Raw genomic sequence first — 22,662 nt, 5'->3', positions numbered from 1 at the left:
GAACTTCACACAATCGGTCCAAAAGCAGAGACAGGGGTTCATGGGTGTTAAACGGCGACTGAGAGACATGGAACTGAAATATGCGATGCTCTTTCCGGCCAGGTTGCGTGTTGAGTGTGAGGATCGGACACATTTCTTCGATCAGCCGGAGGTGGTTGGAGATTGGCTTGACACTCTGCCCCAGCGACGAAGTCGAGAGGGACAGACTGAGGAGAACAGAGAGGGCTTGGCAGGGCAGGAATAGACTCTTGGTTCCCGGTGACTGAACATTGCGATGACACTTCCATACTTTGGTTCGCTGTTTCTATTCAGTACCTTATCCTTAAATGCCCGGGGGTTGCGGTGTGCTTAGTGAGGCTCTTTCCTCCTCTGGGGTTTTCTTTTTGTAGATTAGTTAATGCTAGGGCGACAGGCACACTGCAAGTTGGGGGGGCTACATGGGCTCGCGCAGGGGTGCAGGGAGGGGGGAGTTGTAACGGAAACGTTGGTGGGGAGGGGGGGGTTGGAGAATGTTTGAATGTTTCACAAGGCAACGTAACGCTATACGACTGGTGGTCGGGGTCGTGTTCTCTGGGGGGAGGGGGTTATGCACGAGGTTGGGATGGGGGGTCGGGGATTGAGAGTACTCTCATGGAATGTGAATGGCTTGGGGGACAGGATTAAACGTGGGGTAGTGCTGCAGTTTTTTAAACGACTTTCGCCAGACATTGTCTTTCTGCAGGAAACGCATCTAATTGGAAATTCTTGCCATGCTATGTATAGGCGGGGATATCGTCTCGCTGTCCACTCCGGTTTCACTTCTGGCTCGAGGGGGGTGGGCATCTTGGTTAGAACCTCTCTCCCGTTGGAGGTGGACGATATGATTCATGATGACAGAGGGCGGTACGCTGCACTCGTAGGAAGTTGGGAGGGCAGAACTGTCTCGCTAGTTTCTGTTTATGTCCCACCAGGATTGCAGACTGTAACATTTGCTGATTTGGGGCAAATGGTCTTGGGACTCCCGGGGGGGGGGGGGTTTGGGTTCTGGTGATGGGGGGCGATTTTAATTCTGTCGTATCCGGTAGAGCGGATCGTCACCCTCCCAGGGATCTCCCTGGGGCACAGGCCTGGCTGAGTGGGTTTATAGATACCCTCGGACTGATAGACTGCTGGAGATTAATGCACCCGGGACAGGCGCAATACACTTTCCATTCAGGGGCTCATGGAAGTCTATCGAGACTTGATTATGTCCTTATGCCGGCAGCCCAAGCTGTGATGGTTAGGGAAGTAGGACATCTGGCCCGGGATATTTCTGATCACTCCCCACTACTGTTGCACATGGAGGTCACCCCCGGGGCTGAGGGGAGGGTAGCACCGATTAACCCTTGGTACCTGCGTAATCCTAAAGTCCGGGCTGAACTGGTCAAGTCTCTCGAACACTATTTCAATGAAAATGTGGGGTCAGTCTCATCTGCTGTCTCGTTGTGGAAAGCCTTCAAAACAGTGATCCGTGGGCAAGCCCTTTCTCTAATTTCCCACACCAAGAAAAGCAAGATTGAGGAGGTGGTTCGTCTTGAAAACGAAATAGCCGAGTTGGAGGGGGATCTGGAACGGGGTGTTACGAATGATAAGTTGCATGTTCTCAGTCTCAAGCAGCTTGACTATTGAGCGTTGGTCACCGATGCCGCCAAAGTGATGAGTAGAGAGCAACAAGGGCGCATATACGATGTGAGGGATAAGGCTGGAAAATTGATTGCATGGTTGGACAAGAAAGAGAGAGCGAGTCGAGTGGTACCGGTTATTGAGAGAGCGGATGGCGTGCGTGTGACTGACCCTGTGGAAATTGTTGAATGTTTCGCGGCTTATTTCCGCGAAGTATATTCGCCAGTCTCGAATTGCCCTGAGGATGACTCTCATCTATTGCTGAGAGATATTGCGTTGCCGTCTTTGTCGGAGGAGGATAGGATACTGATGGATGCGACGTTGTCGCCTGATGAGATTGCTTCGGCCATTCGCTCGGTCGCTTCCGGCAAGGCCATGGGTCCTAATGGCCTTCCCATCGAACTGTATAAACTGCGCCCGGACAAGATGGCGCCTCATCTATGCGAAATGTTTCTTGAAGCACGAGACGTGGGCTCTCTCCCCTATGATCAGCGTCTTGCTACAATAGTCGTGATTCACAAGGAGGGGAAGTCGTGGGATCGATGTATCTCTTATAGTCCCATCTCACTGTTAAACACTGAGCCTAAAATTCTGGCTAAGGTTTTAGCTAATCGTCTGGTTAGGGTCGTTGGCGACTTGATCCATCCGGACCAGTCCGGTTTCATACCCCACCGTAACACGGCTCTGAACTTGAGGCGTCTTCATGGAGTGCTCGCCAGAGCGGCGTACATACGTGAGCCGGCCATTTTGGCGTCTTTGGATGCAACAATGGCGTTTGATACTCTAGAGTTTCGCGAAATTTGGTTTTGGCCCCGGGTTTATCGGTTGGGTAAAGTTGTTGTATGATGAACCGTTGGCTCAGGTGGTAGTGAATGGCAGAGTGTCGACACCCTTTGTGTTGGGAAGAGGCACGCGGCAGGGTTGTCCGTTGTCGCCCCTCGTCTTCGCACTTGCCTTGGAACCTCTGGCTGCCTGGCTACGATGGGAGCCCTCATTGCGGGGCATCAGGTGGACGCCTGAATTTGAGGACCGCATCTCTCTTTATGCGGATGACATTCTCCTGTACCTCACATCTCCCCGGCAGTCTTTAATTGTATTATTTGATGTTCTAAACTCATTTGGTCGTAACTCCGGCTTGGTCATTAACTGGACTAAGTCATGCGTCTACGTTCTCTCAGGTGATGCTCCTCTCCTTCCGCGTAGCTGCCCTATCCAGATTTCACAGTCGGGGTTTAAATACTTGGGAGTCTTCATAACATTAGACCCTGTGGCCCGTTATGAGCGGAACTTACTCCCCCCACTTCAACGACTAAAGGCCGACGTTTCGGGTTGGCGACGGCTTCCGCTTTCGCCGCTCGGACGTGCGGCGTTGTTTAAAATGATGTCGCTACCACGATTCCTGTATGCACTACAAAACACACTCGACGTCATACCGGCCCGCTATTTCCGTGAGGTGGAGAGTTTGCAGAGGCAATTGTTCTCACAAAATTTACACTCCCTTGGTATGATGGGGGTATTGCACTCCCCGATATCAAGCGATATTATTGGGCGGCCCAATTGGCGGCGGTGAACCACGGGATGTACGGACCGGCCCTGAACCCGGCGTTTGAGATGGATAAAATGTTATTGCCTGGTGGGGACTACAATAGGGCACTCTATTCGAAGTCTCCCAGTGTGCAGTTGACAGGCCCAACAAAGATAGCAGTACGTGTGTGGCATGCTGCGAATGCTGCGATGGGATGGAAGAACCGTCTGACTCGAGCGACTCTGCTGTATGCTTCAGAAAGGCTGGGCTGTTTGTGGAAAACAAAAGGATTTGAGAAATGGGATATGATTGGCATATGTAAGGTGAGTGATTTTTGGGTGAAAGGGAAGTTTAAAACGTTTGAAATGCTGAAAGCGGAATATAAGCTGAATGATAGGGAGTACTTCCGGTATGCTCAGGTCTGCCATGCGTTGTGCTCGGCTTTCCCTGATGCTACTGCTATCCCGGAAAGTTCCCCACTGGAGGACAGGGTGCTCGATGGCTACGTGCCTGACAGCACAATCTCCTTGATTTATAAAAAGCTTATAAACGAACGGGCGGACCTGTTGACCCACCTGAGGGAGGTATGGGTAGCTGACGGTTTGGAATTAGATGATGAGGACTGGGTATCGGCAGTAGCCTCCCCGAGGGAGGTGGCAATTCCAGCCCGCCTTCGGCTCGTACAACTGAAGATACTCCATAGAGTGTATGTCACTGGACCCCGCCTGATGCGCATGGGTTTTTCCGTGGATGGATTGTGTAAGCGTGGCTGTGGTTTGCTGGGTGCTTTCCTTCACGTCCTATGGGAATGTCCTGAGGTGGCTCGCTTTTGGAGTCGGATCCATGCGGTAATGGAAGAGGTCACGCATGTTGCTCTGTTTCCAGAAGCTAGGAGGTGTCTGCTGAACGTGTGGGAGCCAAACGATTATAATGTGGCACAGACGCAGTGGGCGACTTTGGGGAATATGGTGGCTAAACGCAACATCGCACAGTTATGGGGTTCCCAGTGGTCACCCACGGTCTCGGTGTGGAAGGAGAATATGGACTGGGGCATGTTTAGAGAAAAGACGGTGTATGTGGCGAGAGGCAAGCCTAGGAAATGGACGAGGGTGTGGGGTCCGTGGAATTCTTATCGTGGTGACATCTGCGCCCCTCCTCTGGCAATAGTATTGGATGTTCCTTTGTCCCCTCAGCTGAACATTCCTAATTTGCTATGTTATGAGTATGATACAGTTTGACTTTTCCTCTGCTCCCAGGCCCCCCTCCCTCCTCTGTCACAGACCATTTATGATGATTATATAAAGTGGAATTTCCTACCCCGGGGAGCACGTACTGATACTTACAATTCTTATTGCCTTGTTTGTGTGAAATGTTTATAAGTTTTAAATTGAAAGATGAAACCGTCTTTAATACTGTCATTCGACTACAACAGCTGCCTTCACTCGGAGTGCTGATGGACTGACGGGATCTTTTGATTGACATGTCTGTATAACGGTGAAATAACACATCTCGTACTAATTAGCGGCCCATGTCTGTACCTCTTTGAAGTCAAATAAAGGTTTCTTTAAAAAAAAAATAATAATAAAAAAAAAAATAATAAACTCGGCCTTTGTCCTCCGAGCACAGAAGCGCTTCAGACCTTGTCATGCTATACAAAAGCTACAATAATGCAGACTTTCTGGATCCATGCATCCTTTTCAATTGAAATATAGTATCACATGAAAACATGTTTTTCCTACTGTGATGTTTGCAAAAATATAATTTATTTTATCATTAACTTACTATGTATTGATTATATAATGCATTAGTTATATTTTTCCCCAAGATGCCTTGTTTTCCTTTTCATCAGATAGTGATGTATTACCTTTATCAATCTACCTTACGGAAGCACCTCAGAACTGCTAGAAAGCTCTCTGTACTTATTAATCAGTTAAAAACAGATCTGATCAATATAGTGAATATCGATTGATGAAAGGGGAAAGTTCCTGTAGCAGTGGTGTTTTGGTATGCGAAACAGAACCAAATACATGTTATTCTGTACTCACCTTTGTGAGGTTAATAAAGCATGAATAGCTTTGGAACATTATACCGCCCCGGAGCCATAGTCACTTACCAGCAATGCCTTCATGATGTGCATCCTCCTTAAAGACACATTCATCTTTTAATGACTGCTATCTGTCTGTGAGAACTATAGGCGCAAGGGGTAATGAAGGAAATCTAAGATGTAGCAAAGAAATTTCAAAAAAGTCATGAAACTCAAACTTCGATACTTCAAACAAATATTGTCCTGAAATTAAAAACATAAGTTGGAATGTTCTTTGAGGCTCCTTGTGATTTGGGAGCACATCCTTCCAAATCTATTGCAATATATAATAACCCCTCTGGAGACTGCGAGAGGAAAATTACCAACTACTTTAAGCAGATGCAGGCAGTCTTGTTAATGTGATAAATAGCTCTATGGGTTGTGCATATTGCAATGGCCAATATACTTGATTGTCTGTGATGCTGCAAAATGTGAAGCTGCTCGGATTATTACGTATACATTTACTACTGAAGAGGATATAGAAAAATATGCAAGATAAGTGCATTTCTGGCAAATTCTTTATTTACACACTCTAGAATAGAGAAAATATGCTTGATTTGTGAGCAATCACTAAGGGTGAAAACTCGGGAGAGTGATTAAATTGCACCCACAGTTTAAATATTTCTGAAATATGCCAAAAATAAATTTCTGTCACTAATTAACTAGTAAAAATATTACTGATCACTGTCCACCATTCCTTGCGTGAAGGTTGGCATAGGAAGTCTGTGATACTCAATATAAATATATTTATTTGTCCCCCATAGCAGTTTGCCTATCACGTTGCTTTACCTGTGCTAGTGAAGCTTCAGTTCATCTGGAAAGTGGAACAAGGAAAGAGCAGGCAAGTCCTGTCATGCAGATTAACACGGAGCCATCACCACCATTATTTGGGAACTCCAAGCTCTATAATCCTACGGCGCCAGGAAGCGACAGCAACAGAGGAAGGGGGAGGAGCCAACACTCCCACGACACGGGAAGCCCGAAACAAGCGCCACCATTGCTTGGGGACTCCAAACCCCATAATTCCTCTTCAGGAGGCGCCAGCAAACACCAAACAGGGGGAGGAGCCCCTTTGCGCCTCAAAGTTCTGTCAACGCTCCCATGGCACAGAACGCCCGGAGCGAGTACCATCATTGTTTGGGGACTCCAACCAAGACCCATAATTCTGCAGCACCAGGAGGCAAGAGCAACCACGAGGCAGAGGAAGGAGCCCCTTTGTGCCTCAAAGCACTGCCTAGGCACCCGCGGCACGGGACACACCCGCGTGAAGCCTGGGCCACGGGTGGGCCCATCCTGCAACCATCAGCGCTTGGGCATTGTTGGTTTTACCGGCAAGATCTTTGCTTCAAAATCCAATACGATATTTAGACTTTGACCTTCCTACCTCCTTTGCTGGTTTTTTACTGGGGCTGGAACAGGAATACCGAATTCTACCTAAGGGTTTGGTGTTAGCTGTCCTTGTCTTCAGGAACAGTCCCCCACTCTACCTTTGAGTAATCACTTTGAGCCCCTAAATGAGATCCAGGATTGACTAGTTCCTGGGTTGGAGAATCCCACTCTACATCTCCACCCAGACATCTCTAGCACCCTTATGAGCTGGAATATCGCAGGGACCCAAGGCAAATTAGATGACAAAATCATACTAAATTCCTAAACTCTTCAGACATTATTTGCCTACAAGAGACCTGGGACGTCGTGGGGAGTCAGTTCCTAGATGGTTATGCCACGTCTGTTTCCAACGCCACACCCTCCTTTCACTGTAGAGCTAAAGGGGGGTTTGTTACTTTTATAAAACTGAGCCTTAGCTGTAAAATTGAAGGGGGTCACAACACACTCACCTCCCATTTTGTGCACTTTTGTGACTTTTCTAAACCTGTACAGGGTCTTGGTGGGGGGAGAAGGACGTAATCTGTGATCTTAAACATTTTCTAGACGGTTTCATTGTAAGCTCGCCAAGATTTACGGTGTTGATGGTGTTGGGAGATTTCGACTTGGACCCCTGCACAGATTGTAGTTTGTATGGAGACAATAATAATGATGTTTTTGACATAGATCAAATACATCTTAAACACTCCCCCAACAACTTGATTTTAGATCACGCTCTAGTGAACCCGAGTAATAAGGGGATGTTAACCCTGTGGCATGAATTCCAACATTCAATGGGTCAGGTTCTACTTCGATAATTGACTAAATATTTCTATTGGCTTGGCTACTCTCTTTATTTAATTTCAATGTAGTTTGGCACGCTTGGAGTGATCATAACCCTATCCTGGCCATCTTCTGGTGGTCTCAGACCCCAGCCAAGGTCGACAGCATACATAAGGAAACACTTAACTTAAAAGAAGCCTAAGGTGGGGAAAGGTAGTCCCGGCTTGTTTTAATTTTTGCCTGTTAGCCTCTTGTCAATGTGACTTTAAAAGACAAATCTCTTTAATAACTGTTTTAAGCATATAAATAGAGAACATTATGCAGTACGGTTGCAGTAGTTCTAGGAGAAGAGTATCCCAATTATAAAGGATCCAGGGATATGAATCTTGTAGAACTCAGGGTGGCACAAAGGAGCGAGGGGAGGTAAAGTCCCGGGAACACTCATACTGGGGAACACAGCAAGGGTCAACCAACTCCATCATAGTACACACGTTCACAGCTCCCTCTCACCATGTTATTGGCATACATCACATATATTACCTAGAGACATGCCACTTTAAAAGGATTACTCATCCTGAACATCCACTATGTGAGGTGGTCTGTAATCGCTCAGGTGAGTCCCCAGTTGAGGTCTCCCACCTGATCCCCCATCTCATTCCACCTCTCAAGATCCCTCTCAGCATTTCATCCCTGTGGACGCCCCGTAAACGTACTTCCTCCACTACCGCCCACTCCAGTACGTCCATTTGCCACCTTTTGTGAGTCCGGGGTGCTGTCTCTGCCCAGTGAATGGTGATACGTCACCTGGCAAGTACCAGGCCTAGAAAAGCAAACCGGTAACTAATGTTCCCACTTTTTTTAGGGAGTGACAAATGACCTAGAAGCCAGTGCCTGATGGACCAGGCACACGTAATTTAAGGTAGTGGTGTTGTAAGGGCAGGTCAGTGGGCAAGACGATTAAGCATAAATGAAGATAGGGGTGTGCCAGGGATGCATCCTGGGCCCCTTTCTCTTCATTTTTTATATCAACAGTCTGGAGTCAGTCTTAACCGAATCTGGGTTGGATGTGCCACTCGTCAGTTGCCCTCACTTTTATACGTGGACACCGCTGTTCTAATAGCACGCTCGGCTGAGGGCTTGCAGCGCCTCCTCGACGTATTTGTCACCTTTATGGATGGCCTCGACCTCTTCACTAATTATTAAGTCCCATGTTATGGTCTTTGGCCCCAGAAATACACGTTTAAACAAATCTGTGGTAAAAGGTCATCTTAGCAGCAGGGTCGAGAATTTTTCTTACTTGGGGATCTTGTTAGATTCCCATTTTTCTTGCCCACCACTGCTCTAAAAACAAATTTATGATGTTTAAAAGGGTTGTCAAACGGCATCAGGTCTTTTTCAAGATGCTTAGGCCACACACGTTGATTTAACGCTCAAAGTCTATGAGGCCAAATGTGTTCCTGCAGTGAGCTTCAGGTGCGACATTTGGGGTTGTGTCCAAAGCCCTATTACAGGTTGCTGAGAACATCTTTCTGAAAGGTCTCTTAAACGTCCCTCAATGCATTCCCAGTGATACTGTCCACAAAGAATTGGGCTTCGGGGTACATTTCTGATCTCATTCGTATGCGTCCTTTTGCTTTTATGGTTATCCCTTTGGCTGAAGGAGGTGCTAAAACCGAATAGACTCATAGTGCAAGACTGTTTGAACCTGGACAATATGTCCCTCATCCCATGGTTATCTTTTATTAGAAGAAATCTCACGGATCTGGGCAGACAGGAACTTTTCTCAGACCCAGGTCGTAAAATGAAAGGGGATATTGCTTGGCTGAAGCAAGCCTTTCACTCCATGGTGACAGCTGAGCGAGAGGCCTCTGCAGTGACCAAGCGCTCAATGCACCATTTCATTATGGTCAAATCAGTTTGTGGGATGGAACCGTACTTGAACCTGGGGATGTCCAGTTTTCACCACAGGTTGCTGACCTTTTTCAGGTTAAATCTGCTTCATCAATTGATGGTTTCTAATGGAGGCTGGACAAAAGAATCAGAGCTACGAGCGTGTATTTGTGATGACATTTCCATTCCTTATGCCTTACATATTGTAATAATTTACCCAAGATTTTTTTTTTTTTTTTTTGAAAATTTTATTGAACAATAAATCAATTACAAGCATGGGCCTACAACCACCAGGGCCGGCCGCTAGATTCGGGAAGGATCATACAGAGGTTAAGGCAGTAGTCGACTCCCGGGGTCCAGCCCCGTACATGACTTCGGATAGTCCTAGGGAAGCAGGATACATAGGTTTAACATAAATAACAAATAAAAACAAAAGGCGAGGCGTAAGGGCGAAAAATGTGGGTCAGGCTACATCCGGGGGACTCTACTTCTGACCTTCAAATAGCTACTAAAAGGAAGGAGTAATGATAGGTCGGGGGGGGGGGGGTCACGGGAGAGGAACGTCTATATTCGATTATCCCAAAAGTCGCAGGGAACCATCAAGGGTCAGGGGGACAAGGCAATATCGGTGTCCACTAGGGGGGGAACACAGATACCCCCACGATACGCGTTCCATTGCCCCCAGATTCCACCCCATGCCCCCGGTTTGCCACGAGCCACATACACAGTCTTCTCCCTGAACATGCACCAGTCCATGTTCTCCTTCCATACGGACACGGTGGGAGGCCGCTGGGAACCCCAAAGCTGCGCTATATCTCTCTTGGCAATCATGTTCCCCAGGGCCGCCCACCGAGTCTGAGCCGCGTTATAATCATTGGGCTCCCACACATTCAGGACACAGCGACGCACCTCCGGCAGCAGCACTACCCCGGTGACTTGTCCCATGATCACATGAACCCGACGCCAGTATTCCACCACCTCGCGACACTCCCAAAGGATATGGAGAAAGGTGGCTCTGAGTCCACATCCCCGCTTACAGAGCCCGTCTTCAGAAAATCCCATCGAGACCAAACGGGGACCCGTCACATACACCCGGTGGAGAATCTTAAGTTGGACCAGGCGGAGACGGGCTGGAATGGCCACCTCCTTGGGGGACGACAGTGCGGACTGCCAGTCCTCGTCGTCCAGTTCCACCCCATCCCCCGTCCACGCCTCCCGGAGGCGCACCAAGAGGTCAGCCCGATTATTGATAAGTTTTTTATAAATTAATGAAATAGTACTGTCGGGGACATGACCGTCGAGTATGCGGTCCTCGAGGGGCGAAGAAGCCGGGATATTGGTCCCCTCCCCAAAAACAGAGAGCAGGGCATGCCGAATCTGGGCGTAGCGGAAGAACTCCCGTTCCGTAAGTTCGTATTCGCTCTGGAGCGCCGCGAATGTTTTAACAGCACCCTTAATCCATAAGTCTCCCACTCTACTAATACCAATCGTGTCCCAACGTTCAAACCCCTTCGTTGTCCAAAGACTTCCCAGGCGGTCGGAGGCAAACAGAGGAGTAGCACATGTTAATCGCTCACTCCAGCCCAAGGCTACATTGGCCGCCTTCCAGATCCGTACCGCAATCTTAGTAGGGCCCGTAAGGGTCCGTCCAGCCGAGCTGGAGTAAAGTGCCCTGTTATAGTTGCCGCCGGGAAGCAGGAATTTATCCATCTCATACGCCGGATTCAAGCCAGGCGCATACGTGGCATGGTTAATGGCCGACAGCTGTGAGGCCCAATAATACCTGCGAATGTCGGGAAGCGCGATGCCCCCGTCGTACCAGGGGAGAGTAAGCTTTGCCAGAGCGATACGCGCCCGTCCGTCCCACACCAGTCTCCTCTGCAGGCTTTCCACCTCCCGAAAGTAGGACACAGGAATAACATCGAAGGAGTTCTGAAGTGCATAGAGAAATCTGGGAAGAGACATCATTTTAAACAGTGCTGCCCGACCCAGCGGGGACAAGGGCAGCTTACACCACCGAGCCGTGTCCTCCCTCAAACGCCGAAGTGGAAGCAGGAGATTCTGCTCATAGCGAGCCACCGGGTCCATCGAGACGTATATTCCCAGGTATTTAAAGCCGGACAGAGATAACTGGATCGGAAGCCGAGGCGGCAAGAGAGGAGGGTCACCGGAGATAGGATAGACACAGGATTTAGACCAGTTGATCGTTAGACCCGAATTTCTCCCAAAGGAAGTCAGAACATCAAAGAGAACATTAAGCGACTGCCGCGGCGAGGTGAGATACAGGAGAATATCGTCCGCATACAACGAGACCCGATCCTCGAAGCCCGGGGCCCAACGGATCCCTCTGATCGAGGGCTCCCAGCGGAGCCAAGCAGCGAGCGGCTCCAAGGCAAGAGCAAAGAGCAGAGGGGACAACGGGCACCCCTGCCTCGTACCCCTACCGAGAGCGAAGGGCCGAGAGACCCGCCCATTAACTACCACCTGAGCCATGGGTCCCGTGTAAAGAAGCTTCACCCAGCCAAGAAATCCCTCCCCAAAGCCGAATTTGGTCAAGACAGCCCAGAGAAATGGCCACTCGATGGTGTCAAAGGCCATCGTGGCGTCTAAAGAAACCAGCACGGCTGGTTCGGAGAGATACTCCGCCCTGGCGAGGGCGCCGTGAAGACGCCGCAAGTTAAGAGCGGTGTTACGGTGAGGGATGAAGCCGCATTGATCAGGATGAATCAAATCGCAGATGACGCTCAACAAACGGTTGGCAAGGACTTTCGCCAGGATTTTAGGCTCTGCATTTAGCAGCGAAATAGGCCTGTAGGAGGCACAGCGGTCTCGTGGCTTACCGTCCTTGGGGATCACGACTATCGTTGCCAGACGTTGGTCATCAGGAAGGGAGCCTGCCTCAAGGGACTCCTGAAACATACGACGGAGGAAGGGCGCGAGTTTATCCGGGCGCAACTTATATAATTCAATAGGCAGCCCGTTGGGGCCCATCGCCTTGCCCGAACGAAGGGACCGAATCGCCGTTGCAATTTCATCTACAGACAAGGGGGCGTCCAGCTACTCACGGTCTTCGACAGACAGGCCGGGCAAAGCAATATCCCTCAGCAGAAGGCGAGAGTCTTCTTCATCCCTATCAGTCACCGGGGAGTATACGGCCCGGAGGTGGTCAGCGAAACATTCCACAATCTCACCAGGCTCAGTCACACACACTCCATCCGAGACACACAGCTCCGGGACCACACGGTTCACTCTCTCCTTCCTATCCAGCCACGCAATCAACTTTCCCGCCTTGTCCCCGGCATCATACAATCGACCCTGCTGTTCCCTATACAACTTTTTGGCGGCGTCAGTGACAAGAGACCTGTATTCAAACTGTTTCAGGCTGAGGGCATGGAGCCCGTCCGGAGTGACACCCGCCTCCAAGGCCGACTCCAGCCCCGAAATGTCAGTCTCCAGCTTCACCACTGCCTCACTCTTGAGTTTCTTAGCCACCACTATCTGGGAGAGGGCGTGTCCGCGGATTACGGTTTTAAAGGCTTCCCACAGGGACATTGCGGACGACACCGACCCCTCGTTGTCAAGGAAGTATTGGTCCATAGCCTTAACCAGGCTGTCGCGAGTCATAGGGTCTCGCAGGTACCACGGGTTAATGGGAGCAATCCGCCCTGCAGACCGCGTCTCGGTGTCAAAGAGCAGCCACAGCGGGGAGTGATCGGAAATACCCCGCGCCAGGTGCCTAACCTCCCGAATCCGACCAGTCTGTGCCGCGGGCATAAGGAAATAGTCTAACCTAGAAAGACTCCCATGCGCCCCAGAGTGAAAGGTGTACTGACATTGGGTCGGATGCATTAATCTCCAGCTATCTACCAGGCCGAAGGTCTCCAGCAGGCCACCAAGCCATGCCTGGGCAGCGGGGAGGGCCCTGGGTGGGTGACGATCCAGGTCACCCGAAACCACCGAATTAAAATCCCCGCCCATAAGCAAAAGGCCATCCGGAAGTTCAAGCAGCATTCGACCCAAGTCCGCGAAGGTGGAGTTCTGGAGGCCCGGGGGGACGTAAACTGAGACCAGGGAAAGGGGCTGCCCCTCCCACCTCCCAGACAGACACACATAGCGCCCTCTGTCATCCGAGACTACCCTAGTGATATCCAACGGAAGTGAGGATCGCAGGAGAATGCCCGCCCCCCTGGAACCAGTTGTGAAACCAGAATGGGCCACGAGGCGGTATCCTCCCCTGTTCATTGCATGACAGACATTGCCCACCAGATGCGTCTCCTGGATAAACACCACATCAGGAGTAAGACGACGCAAATACTGCAGTACTATACCCCGTTTGATACGATCCCCCAACCCATTGACGTTCCATGACATCAGTCTCAACCCGTCCCCCCCCATCCCCTCCAATAGATCAAAGGCCCCCCAGTCAGTAGCACAGTTCCCGTATCTGGACAAAAATCAATACCTCGCCCTGTAAACAAAAAACACACAGCAAAACAACCCCTCCCTCCCCCCAACCCCCCCCCCAAATCCAACTCCCCCCACCCTGCACCCCTGCGGGCCTGAAAACCCCCCCAACTTGCAGTGTGCCTGTCGCCCTACTAACCCCATTCTACGAAAAGACCCCGGAGGAGGAAAGGGACCCGTCCCCGCCCGCCCCCCACACAGGTCCTAGTGAGACAAAATGAACAAAAGAAGTAAAACCCAGCTGAACAGTTCGAAATGGCAAAATCAAGGACCAAAAGTCACTCCAAAGGGGACCCGTCACCTTCGGCGCCTGCAGAGGGCCCGGGACGGTCACCTCTGTCCGGCAACGAGTCCAGCCAGTCACTCACGGCCACAGGAGAGTCAAAAAAGGCAGTCCGATCCTCATGTTCCACCCGGAGTTTTGCAGGGTAGAGCATAGAGTACTTTAGGCCCAGTTCACGGAGACGGCGCTTCACCCCCTGGAATCCCATCCGCTGTTTCTGAACAAGTTGGGTAAAGTCCGGATAAAAGTTAATGGATGAGTTCTCATGACGCACCGGGCCGTGGACCCGTGAGGCCTGCAGAATCGCATCTCGGTCTCTGTAGTGGAACAGTTTGGCCCCGATAGGCCTCGGGGGGGCCCCCGGCCGTGGCCGACCGCCCGGAACTCGATGTGCCCGCTCCACGGCAAAGAACTTACTTAGGCCTGCAGGGGCCAACTGTCGGAGGATGAGTTCCTCAACCAGGAGGTCAACCGGGCGGCTGTCGGAGGACTCCGGTACGCCTATGACACGGATGTTGTTGCGTCGGGCCCGTCCCTCGAAGTCCTCCAGCCGCCGGGCCATCTGGTCGTTGACCGCCTTAATGTCACCAAGCGCGGCCTGCAGGTCCGACACATCCGTACCAAGGGTGGAGGTCCGCACATCGAGAGCCTGGACCCTCTCATTTGTTTTGGAGAGATCTGCCCGAATTAAGGTGACCTCAATCGCCACCGTGTCGATTTTACGGGCCAGGGCCTCGTATTGCGTGGCGATGGTTTCCCTGATGCCATCAATGGCGCCCATGATGTCCTGCAGGGAGAGCTCCGGAGAGACGGTCGCGCCACCACCGACGGCATCCGGGGGGGGGCCGGTCGCTCCAGGGGACCCTCTGCCCTGAGTGTAGCGGTCCATGTTGTTGGCCTGGACCGGTCCCCCGCGGAGGGAGGCCTTAGTCTTACGCCCCTCGGGCCCCCCTTGCCCCCCATGTGGTCACGGACACCGAAGGGGATCGCTGATCAAGAGTCGTAGGGGCACCGGCACCGCAGACCAGCGCCTCACCAGAGACCACAATATAACGGTGCGGGGGGACCCAAGGCGATGGGCACTCTAGTGGCCGGTGGAGACAAGGCCTCGTACAGAGGCCAAGGAAACACCCCGCCACATCAATTGCATTAGCAGGCCAGCCCCCTGAAGTCCGAAAGTGAAACCGAAAGTGGTAGAGCGGCCACTGGCACCGCGCTGCAGCCGCTGTTGTTCAATTACGACACGGCTCCACGGTTCACCTTCGCCCCGGGCACCTCCGTCGGGTGGGTCCCAAAAGTTCGAACAACGACAACTCAGGATTCCCAGGTCCGATTCGAGTTCTGAAAAGAGATACGTGCTCAGCCGGTCTTCATCTGCCAGATTCCACAAACCACATCAGGATATTCTCAGGATAAATTCCGAGGAGCAGCAAGGGTCCGGGGAGCCCTGTGCTCACGCGACCATCTTGGATGCGCGCTAGGCTCCTCCCCCCATTTACCCAAGATTTAACAGTTTGCGTCATTGGTACATTTGCCCACTATTTTTACCTCTAAACTTCAGATATGCGAGACCAGCACTCTTGTTTATACAACTTTTACAGTCCCATACGGTGTGTGCTTTTTCGAATCACGCATTTTAGCTGGTATTTTACATTGGCGATGATCATACCTATGTGCAGTTTGGATAATATCCATTTTGATCACTTGTTCCAAATTTCAAATTATTTATGTTCATAAGAATGTACGTCTGTATTTATGTGGCAATCAATTCATTTTTTGTGGAGCTCTGCTTTTATGGAAAGTCATAGTCTCTGTTTATTGCTGTACTGTGTATGTACTTTTATGATTTTAAGACCACATCGAATACAGTTAATACTTGACCTGACTTGAATGTTAACAGGAAGGCATCTCCTTATAATCCTATCACACCATGGTGTTTGCATCCTAGCATACATTTTGCTACTTTTTTTCTAATGGATACAAGATATTCCAGTGGTCATCAGATCGAATGTGGGTGAAATAAATGTGTTTTCTGCAAATACTTGTTTTGCCATTAATATGCTTAGATCTTCTGTTAATTATAAACTTATAATCTGGCTTCATTTCCATTGCAGGTTGATGCTACAGAGAGTGAGCCAAAAAGTTTTATTTTTATGAGTGAAGACGCAATGACAAATCAAGACAAACTGATGGTTTTAATTCATGGTAGTGGTGTTGTAAGGGCAGGTCAGTGGGCAAGACGATTAATCATAAATGAAGATCTCGAGAGTGGCACACAGATACCTTATATTAAGAGAGCAACGGAGGTAAGGTGGACATTTCCTTTACTCTTAAATTTGGTTGCATTAAACAAACTAATTTGTCTTGGTCCTCCAGTGTTTTTATTCTTTCCTATTTTGATATTTTAAACCTTTAAGAAATGTGTCTTTTCTGTATGGGGTACTGGGTAGGATCCCTACAATTATGGAGCCGGCGGCCCTCGTGTCGTTGGACGCCACTATGGCGTTTGACATGGTCGAGTGGCCTTATCTGTTTGCAGTGTTGGACAAACTGGGTTTCGGTCTGGAATTCACGGGCTGGATACGCCTCCTGTACTCAGACCCGATGGCTCGAGTGGTGGTAAACAATCGCAATTCCCCTGATTTACGTCTGAGTAGGGGCACCAGACAGGATTGTCCCCTGTCCCTGCTCCTTTTTGCACTGGCCATGGAGCCACTGGCGGCATGGGTCAGACAGGACTGTTCTATATGCGGAATGCGGTGGTCATTGGAATGGGAAGATAAGATCTCCCTATACGCAGATGATATTCTGCTCTATCTCACCAATCCGTGAGAGTCACTGATTTGCTTTCTAGACGTGTTGGCAATTTTCGGCAGATACTCTGGCTTTGCTATAAATTGCTCCAAATCAGTGCTGTATGTCCTTAGGAGTGACCCGCCGGTCATTCCAGGCACTTGCCCGATCCAAATTGCCCTTGAAGGTTTCAGGTACCTCGGCATTTACATAACATTAGACTCGAAACTCCGTTACACTAGAAATCTGAGCCCTCCCCTAGTGAGATTCAAAATGACGTGGTGCGCTGGAAGGCCCTTCCACTCTCAATGCTGGGCAGGGCAGTACTTTTTTAAATGATGGCTCTGCCTAGGTTCTTGTACGCGCTCCAAAACACGATGGATCCGGTCCCCGCGTCTTATTTCAGGGAAATCGAGAGTCTTCAGAGGCAGCTTCTTTGGGATGGTAAACCCCGTATAGCGTTTTCTAAGCTTACTCTCAATTGGTATGACGGAGGAATAGGGTTGCCCGACCTAAGGAAATATTACTGGGCATCACAATTGGCGGCTGTCAATCACGGGATCTACGGGCAGCCAAATGATCCCGGATTTGCTATGGATAGGTGGCAGCTCCCAGGGGGAGAGTACACCAGAGCGTTATATGCTGGGCCCTGCAGATTTCCGCTCACAGGTCCCACGGCACACGCCGTCCAGGTATGGCATGCGGCGAATAGGCACCTAATTAAGTGAGAAGGCAAATTTACACTAGCCACCCCACTTTTGAATTCAGAGAAATTAGGGAGCCTCTGGAAGACCAAAGGGTTTGATAAGTGGGACCTCATCTGGATCTCACGAATAAAAGACATCTGGGGGGAGGAAACAATCCACACATTTGACTCACTTAAGCTGCAGTACAATTTGAATGATAGTGAATACTTCCGTTACCTCCAAATTCGACATGTGCTGCTTACACACATCCCTAGGGACACAACACTTCCAGATGCCTCTCCCCTAGAGGACAGGGTGCTGGATGGACATCTTCCGGAGAAAACCATCTCTCTGATTTATAGGAAACTAATAAATAACATGGAAGATCCATTGCTCAATATAAAAGATACTGGAATGAAGACTGCCTGGAACTGGACGACGAGGACTGGCAGGAGGCAGGTTTCTCCCCGTGTGTTGTGGCAATTCAGACGAGGCTGCGGCTAGTGCAGCTTAAGATATTACATAGGTCATATGTTACAGGACCCTGTCTAGTTCGAATGGGCCATTCAGAAAGCGGAGAGTGCAGAAGGGGCTGTGGGGAACTGGGGACATTTATTTATATACTGTGGCACTGCCAAAGCATACAACCATACTGGGGAGCAGTTCATCGCACGCTGTGGGCGGTCCTAGGGATGGACCTGCAGCCGGAGGCTCGTAGATGCATCCTAAATGTATGGGAGCCGACGGACCTAAACACTTACACAACACAGTGGGCAATGTTGGCATTCATGATAGCGAAGCGCAATATTGCCCAACTGTAGGGGGCTAGCCAATCGCCCCGAATTGAGAGGTGGATGTAGGATTTGGACTAGTGCATGTTTAGGGAGAAGTCAGTCTACATTGCCAAGGGATGCCCGGGGAAATGGAGCAGGGTATGGGAAGCTTGGAACCATTACAGGGGAAATATCTGTACTCCACCATACCGTCAGAGAGACGCAGAAGCGCACGAGTCCCCTTGATCCACCTAATATAATAACTGTGTATCATTTTGAAGTGTATGGAATGTCATTGAGGAAAGATGGAGATATCTGCTTGTACCACCTGATGTGTTTTGGTTGCACTGTTTAATAAAAAGAAATATATTAAAAAAAAAGAAACGTGTCTTTTTTAAACTGGGCACCTTTGACGCCTGCTGAAAATCTCTGCACCACGTGGCAGGCACCCTGAGGTGCCTGCCACGGTGCCCACCACACGGTGCAGGGGTTGACACAAACTCTCATCTCTCAATGGGAGCTTGTCCTGCGGGCGGATTCCACCTGCCGCACAAGCTCCCATTGAGAAATGAGAGTTTGTGACCGCACCATGTGTGGTCGGATCGTACTGAGGTGTGCGAAATCGCTGACCTATGGTTGGTTGTTTCCCACACCAAACCGCTGACCGACATCAAAATCAGCCCCAGGGTATTGATGCTGGCAAGTTGAATTATGAAAATGTATAAATGTATCATTTGCGTCCAGTGGGCAGTGGGTTTTCACCTAAATATTGACACAAAAAGGTGGTCGGACTATAACATTATGGTAAAAAAATTGTGAACCAAAATATTCAAGGTAAATATGTTTTAATTTTTTTACTATTATATCAAAGTATGAAATATTATTTGCCTTAGTTTTTTATTTTGGTGTTTTATAGTACTGTTTTTATTTTGTATGTGTTATTGCAAAATAAAAAATAAATAAAGTATATTACATGTTTTCAGTTTTGGGGTTTTATTAGGGTACTGGTTGAATAGTGTTTCTAAATTGTATATTAATCTATGTTCATTAAATAATAGTTTTTTTAATTTTTTTTATTGATACCTATTTAGTTAAAATAGTTATAACTTTTTAAATTTCTGTATTGCATTTTTATTTTGGGCTGTTCGGTTTCCTGGGTGAATTTGTGGGTAGAGTTTGTCAAACATATACTATTTAATGTTAACTAAATAATTTGCTGATTATGTTATTATTTAAGGTGTCATTTATTTGTTTGTTCATTAAAGTTTTATTTATGTATTACATTTTAAGTTTGGGTTTATTGGGGTGTTGAGTGGTTAGTTTCTTTAAATGTATATATTTGATAGATTTTTTTAGTTTTAAAAATGTTTACACTGTTATGTATTTAAATACTTCATAGTGTGTTGGCTTATGTATTATGTTTAAAGTTCAGCATGTGGGGTTGTGCGGCTAGTTTTGTAAATAAAATATTTAAAAACCTAAGATTAATTGATCAATGTATTACGTTATTTTTTAAATTGGTAAGGAATGTCAATACATTTTTTTATAAATGATCGTTATTTTTAATGACAAGTGTGGTATTTTGTATTATGTGAGTTTGATTGAGTGTTTGTGTATTTTGTAAGTAATGAAATCTGTATAATTGTAAAAATGTAAGAGTTGTAATATTTTGTAAATTTGTTTGGTGACTGAGGTTTCTGTATCTTATGGGTGTTTGAGGTTTACTGTTTATTTTGAGATGTGTTTTAATATTATATTTATTTTTATTAATTAATACAATTAAAAAAATATATATTTGAATTATAAGATATTTGAATGTTTTTTACAATGGGAAATGTATTATTTGGATGTAGTAAAGTGATACTTAAAATGGAGTTAGAATAGTAAATCTGATCTGCCCCGACCACCCACGCCCTCAAATTGTATGCACTTTCCCCAGTATTCCCAGTTTTTGTTAGCCTGGAGTTACAATAGTAAATCTGATTACTCCTCTAGACCTCATCCCCCCCTTTCCTCCCCAGGCCACAAGTGTATGTACGTTCCCCTTTATTTTTCAGACAGGAGTCCAAATAGTATATTCAATGTATTTGGTATACTTTCCCCAATATTTTTGTATAAGAAATATTTTTTTTGTACATTTATTTTAATTTAGAATTTAATTTTAAAATGTATTTCTATCGTTTTGTTAAGTAAAATGTATTTGAATTAATAATAAGTTAATTTTTTCAGTTACAATAATATTAAATATATTTAAATATATCTACTTACCTATGTAATATTTTTATTTTGATCCACAGTATTTTAAAGTCTGTAGTGTTGTACTTTAGGTTTAGCGTTCTTTGTTAATTTTAAAGTTTACACATACTCTTACCTACACTTTCAGGGCGGCAAGGGGCACTGCAATGTTCAACTCCCAGTTATAGAAGAGATATTATCCACGTAAAAGGACACAAGGGAAAGAAAGAAAAACACAGAGCGTGACAAACCCCTTCCCACCCAAACTCAACACCACCCCTCCATTGTTTCTCGTGTATCTTGTTTTGAAAGTCTTCCTATTCTTTCAATGTTTTCCCTGAGACTCTCCGTAGACAGTCATTTGGCTTGCAGTTGCTTTGATCACATCTGTGAGAGCTCTTGTGGATTTAAATATAATACCCTGATGTATCTGGGACATGCTAACTCACTGTAGTCTTTAGATTTATCAGTCAACAAGGGCCTCCAATCAACTTCATGTGCCTTTCCCCAATCTCTTGACGCCAATGTAAGTATTTCCCAAACTAGGGCCTCGCATATCCTATAGATCTACTCTTGCCAGGGAGGTACTTTGTGTATTCCCCATGTCACCAGCACTACAGTAAGTGCTGCACTGTTTGCCAAAAATATTTGTTTGCTCTCAAAGATATTTTTTCTTTGTATGGTACTCCCAGAAATTACACTCACGGTTCCTTCGGATTTTTCTACGGGTCAATTTAGTCAGTACCTTTCAACACCATCTCTCAGTGGCTTGCCAAATTATTACATCCCCACATGATGTGGGTTTGAGTCCAGCCTCGGGCCCCCTCTCCAACAATTCTGACTTTGTTTTATCCCATTCGTATAGTTTGACTGGGGTTAGATAACAGTACATCACTATTTTACAGAATGTTTCTCTTTAGTGCTCTTCATAGTTTTACGCACTTGCCTATAAATATGGTCCTACACTTTGCTTGTGTGCGAGTTACCTAGTTCTAACTCCCATCGGGCCACATAGGCTAGTTTCTCTGCCTCATGGCAATAATCAGGAGTTTGTAGATGGAGGAAAGCACATCTCCCATCATCCACTTTTCAAATTGTGTAAGCTCTATCGAAGCACCTGCTTTCATCTCTGTCTGTAGTACACAATGACATATCTGACAGTAAAGGAACCTCTCATTTTCCTGCTGACCATAGTCTCTCTTAAGATCTTCAAAGTAATGTATTCGCCCTGCTCGAAAGAGAGAGCCAACCATCATGAATCTTTGCTGTAGCCAGACCATGAATTCTCCCCTTACCAAACCTGGAATGAGTGTGGATTGCCTCCTATTGGTGTAAACAAAGGCTGGGGGCATTGTAAGCCCCTTTGTCATTGTGACCCTATTCCAGACTCTAAGCATCACTCTTGTTATTAGCCCCAGCTTCTGTGCTTTTCTTCCATCCATTGGATGGCCTATATAGAATTACTGGCTATTATATAGGCTGTCCAGCACCAGTTTTTTTTGTGTCTATCAATTCCACTGGGTATTGAAGCTGGGCTGCTTGCATTGGATAATTGCACATTAAGTACGGGACTGCCTGCCCTCCCCAATCAGTTGGAAGAAACATTGTGAAGTGTTTTAGTCTGGCCTTCCTTCCTGCCAAATTTAAATCTGTATTTTTTTTATTTTTTATAAAATAATTTGTATTGGCATTTCTAGAATAACAGTACAGTAGTAGCTATTACGAATGTAGCGTAATTTCCATTAATTATACATCTTGTCATGGAGTAGAATAACATCTGAGTACATGCTACACCAAACATTATTATTATTATTATTATTTTTTTAAATTAATTTTTTGATTAAACAGTTCAGCCAACAAAGATACGCATCAAGTGACATACTCATAGATTCCCAATGTTCCTCAATGACATTCCATACATTTGAAAATATTACACAGTTGTAGCAGTTGGGGGATCAAGAGGACTCTCGCACTTCAGCGTCCCCTTGACGGGCCGTTGGGGCACAGATATCTCCCCTGTAGTGATTCCAAGCCTCCCAGACCCTGCCCCACTTCCATGGGCCCCCCCTGGCAGAGTAGACTGACCTCTCCCTTTGAATTGAATTGAAAAGTATTTATAGAGCGCCTGGTTACCCATGGGC

At 47.5% G+C, this 22,662-nt stretch overlaps 1 protein-coding gene across 2 annotated transcripts in view; it reads left to right on the top strand.

Moving 5' to 3' along the window:
- The window catches only part of ARB2A (ARB2 cotranscriptional regulator A), a 1,780,167-nt gene that overhangs the window by 443,353 nt on the left and 1,314,152 nt on the right, over nucleotides 1-22,662 (top strand). For both annotated transcript variants that reach the window (XM_085632474.1, XM_085632472.1), the window contains exon 7: nucleotides 16,149-16,340. In XM_085632474.1, coding sequence (XP_085488600.1) covers nucleotides 16,149-16,340 — 192 coding nt within the window. The remainder of the gene's footprint in view (nucleotides 1-16,148; nucleotides 16,341-22,662) is intronic.

Source organism: Triturus cristatus, chromosome 2_1, assembly GCF_964204655.1.
Source record: "Triturus cristatus chromosome 2_1, aTriCri1.1, whole genome shotgun sequence".
Taxonomy (NCBI): Eukaryota; Metazoa; Chordata; class Amphibia; order Caudata; family Salamandridae; genus Triturus; species Triturus cristatus.
The sequence above is the reverse complement of the archived record's forward strand: the minus strand, read 5'-3'. Positions and strand labels throughout refer to the sequence as shown.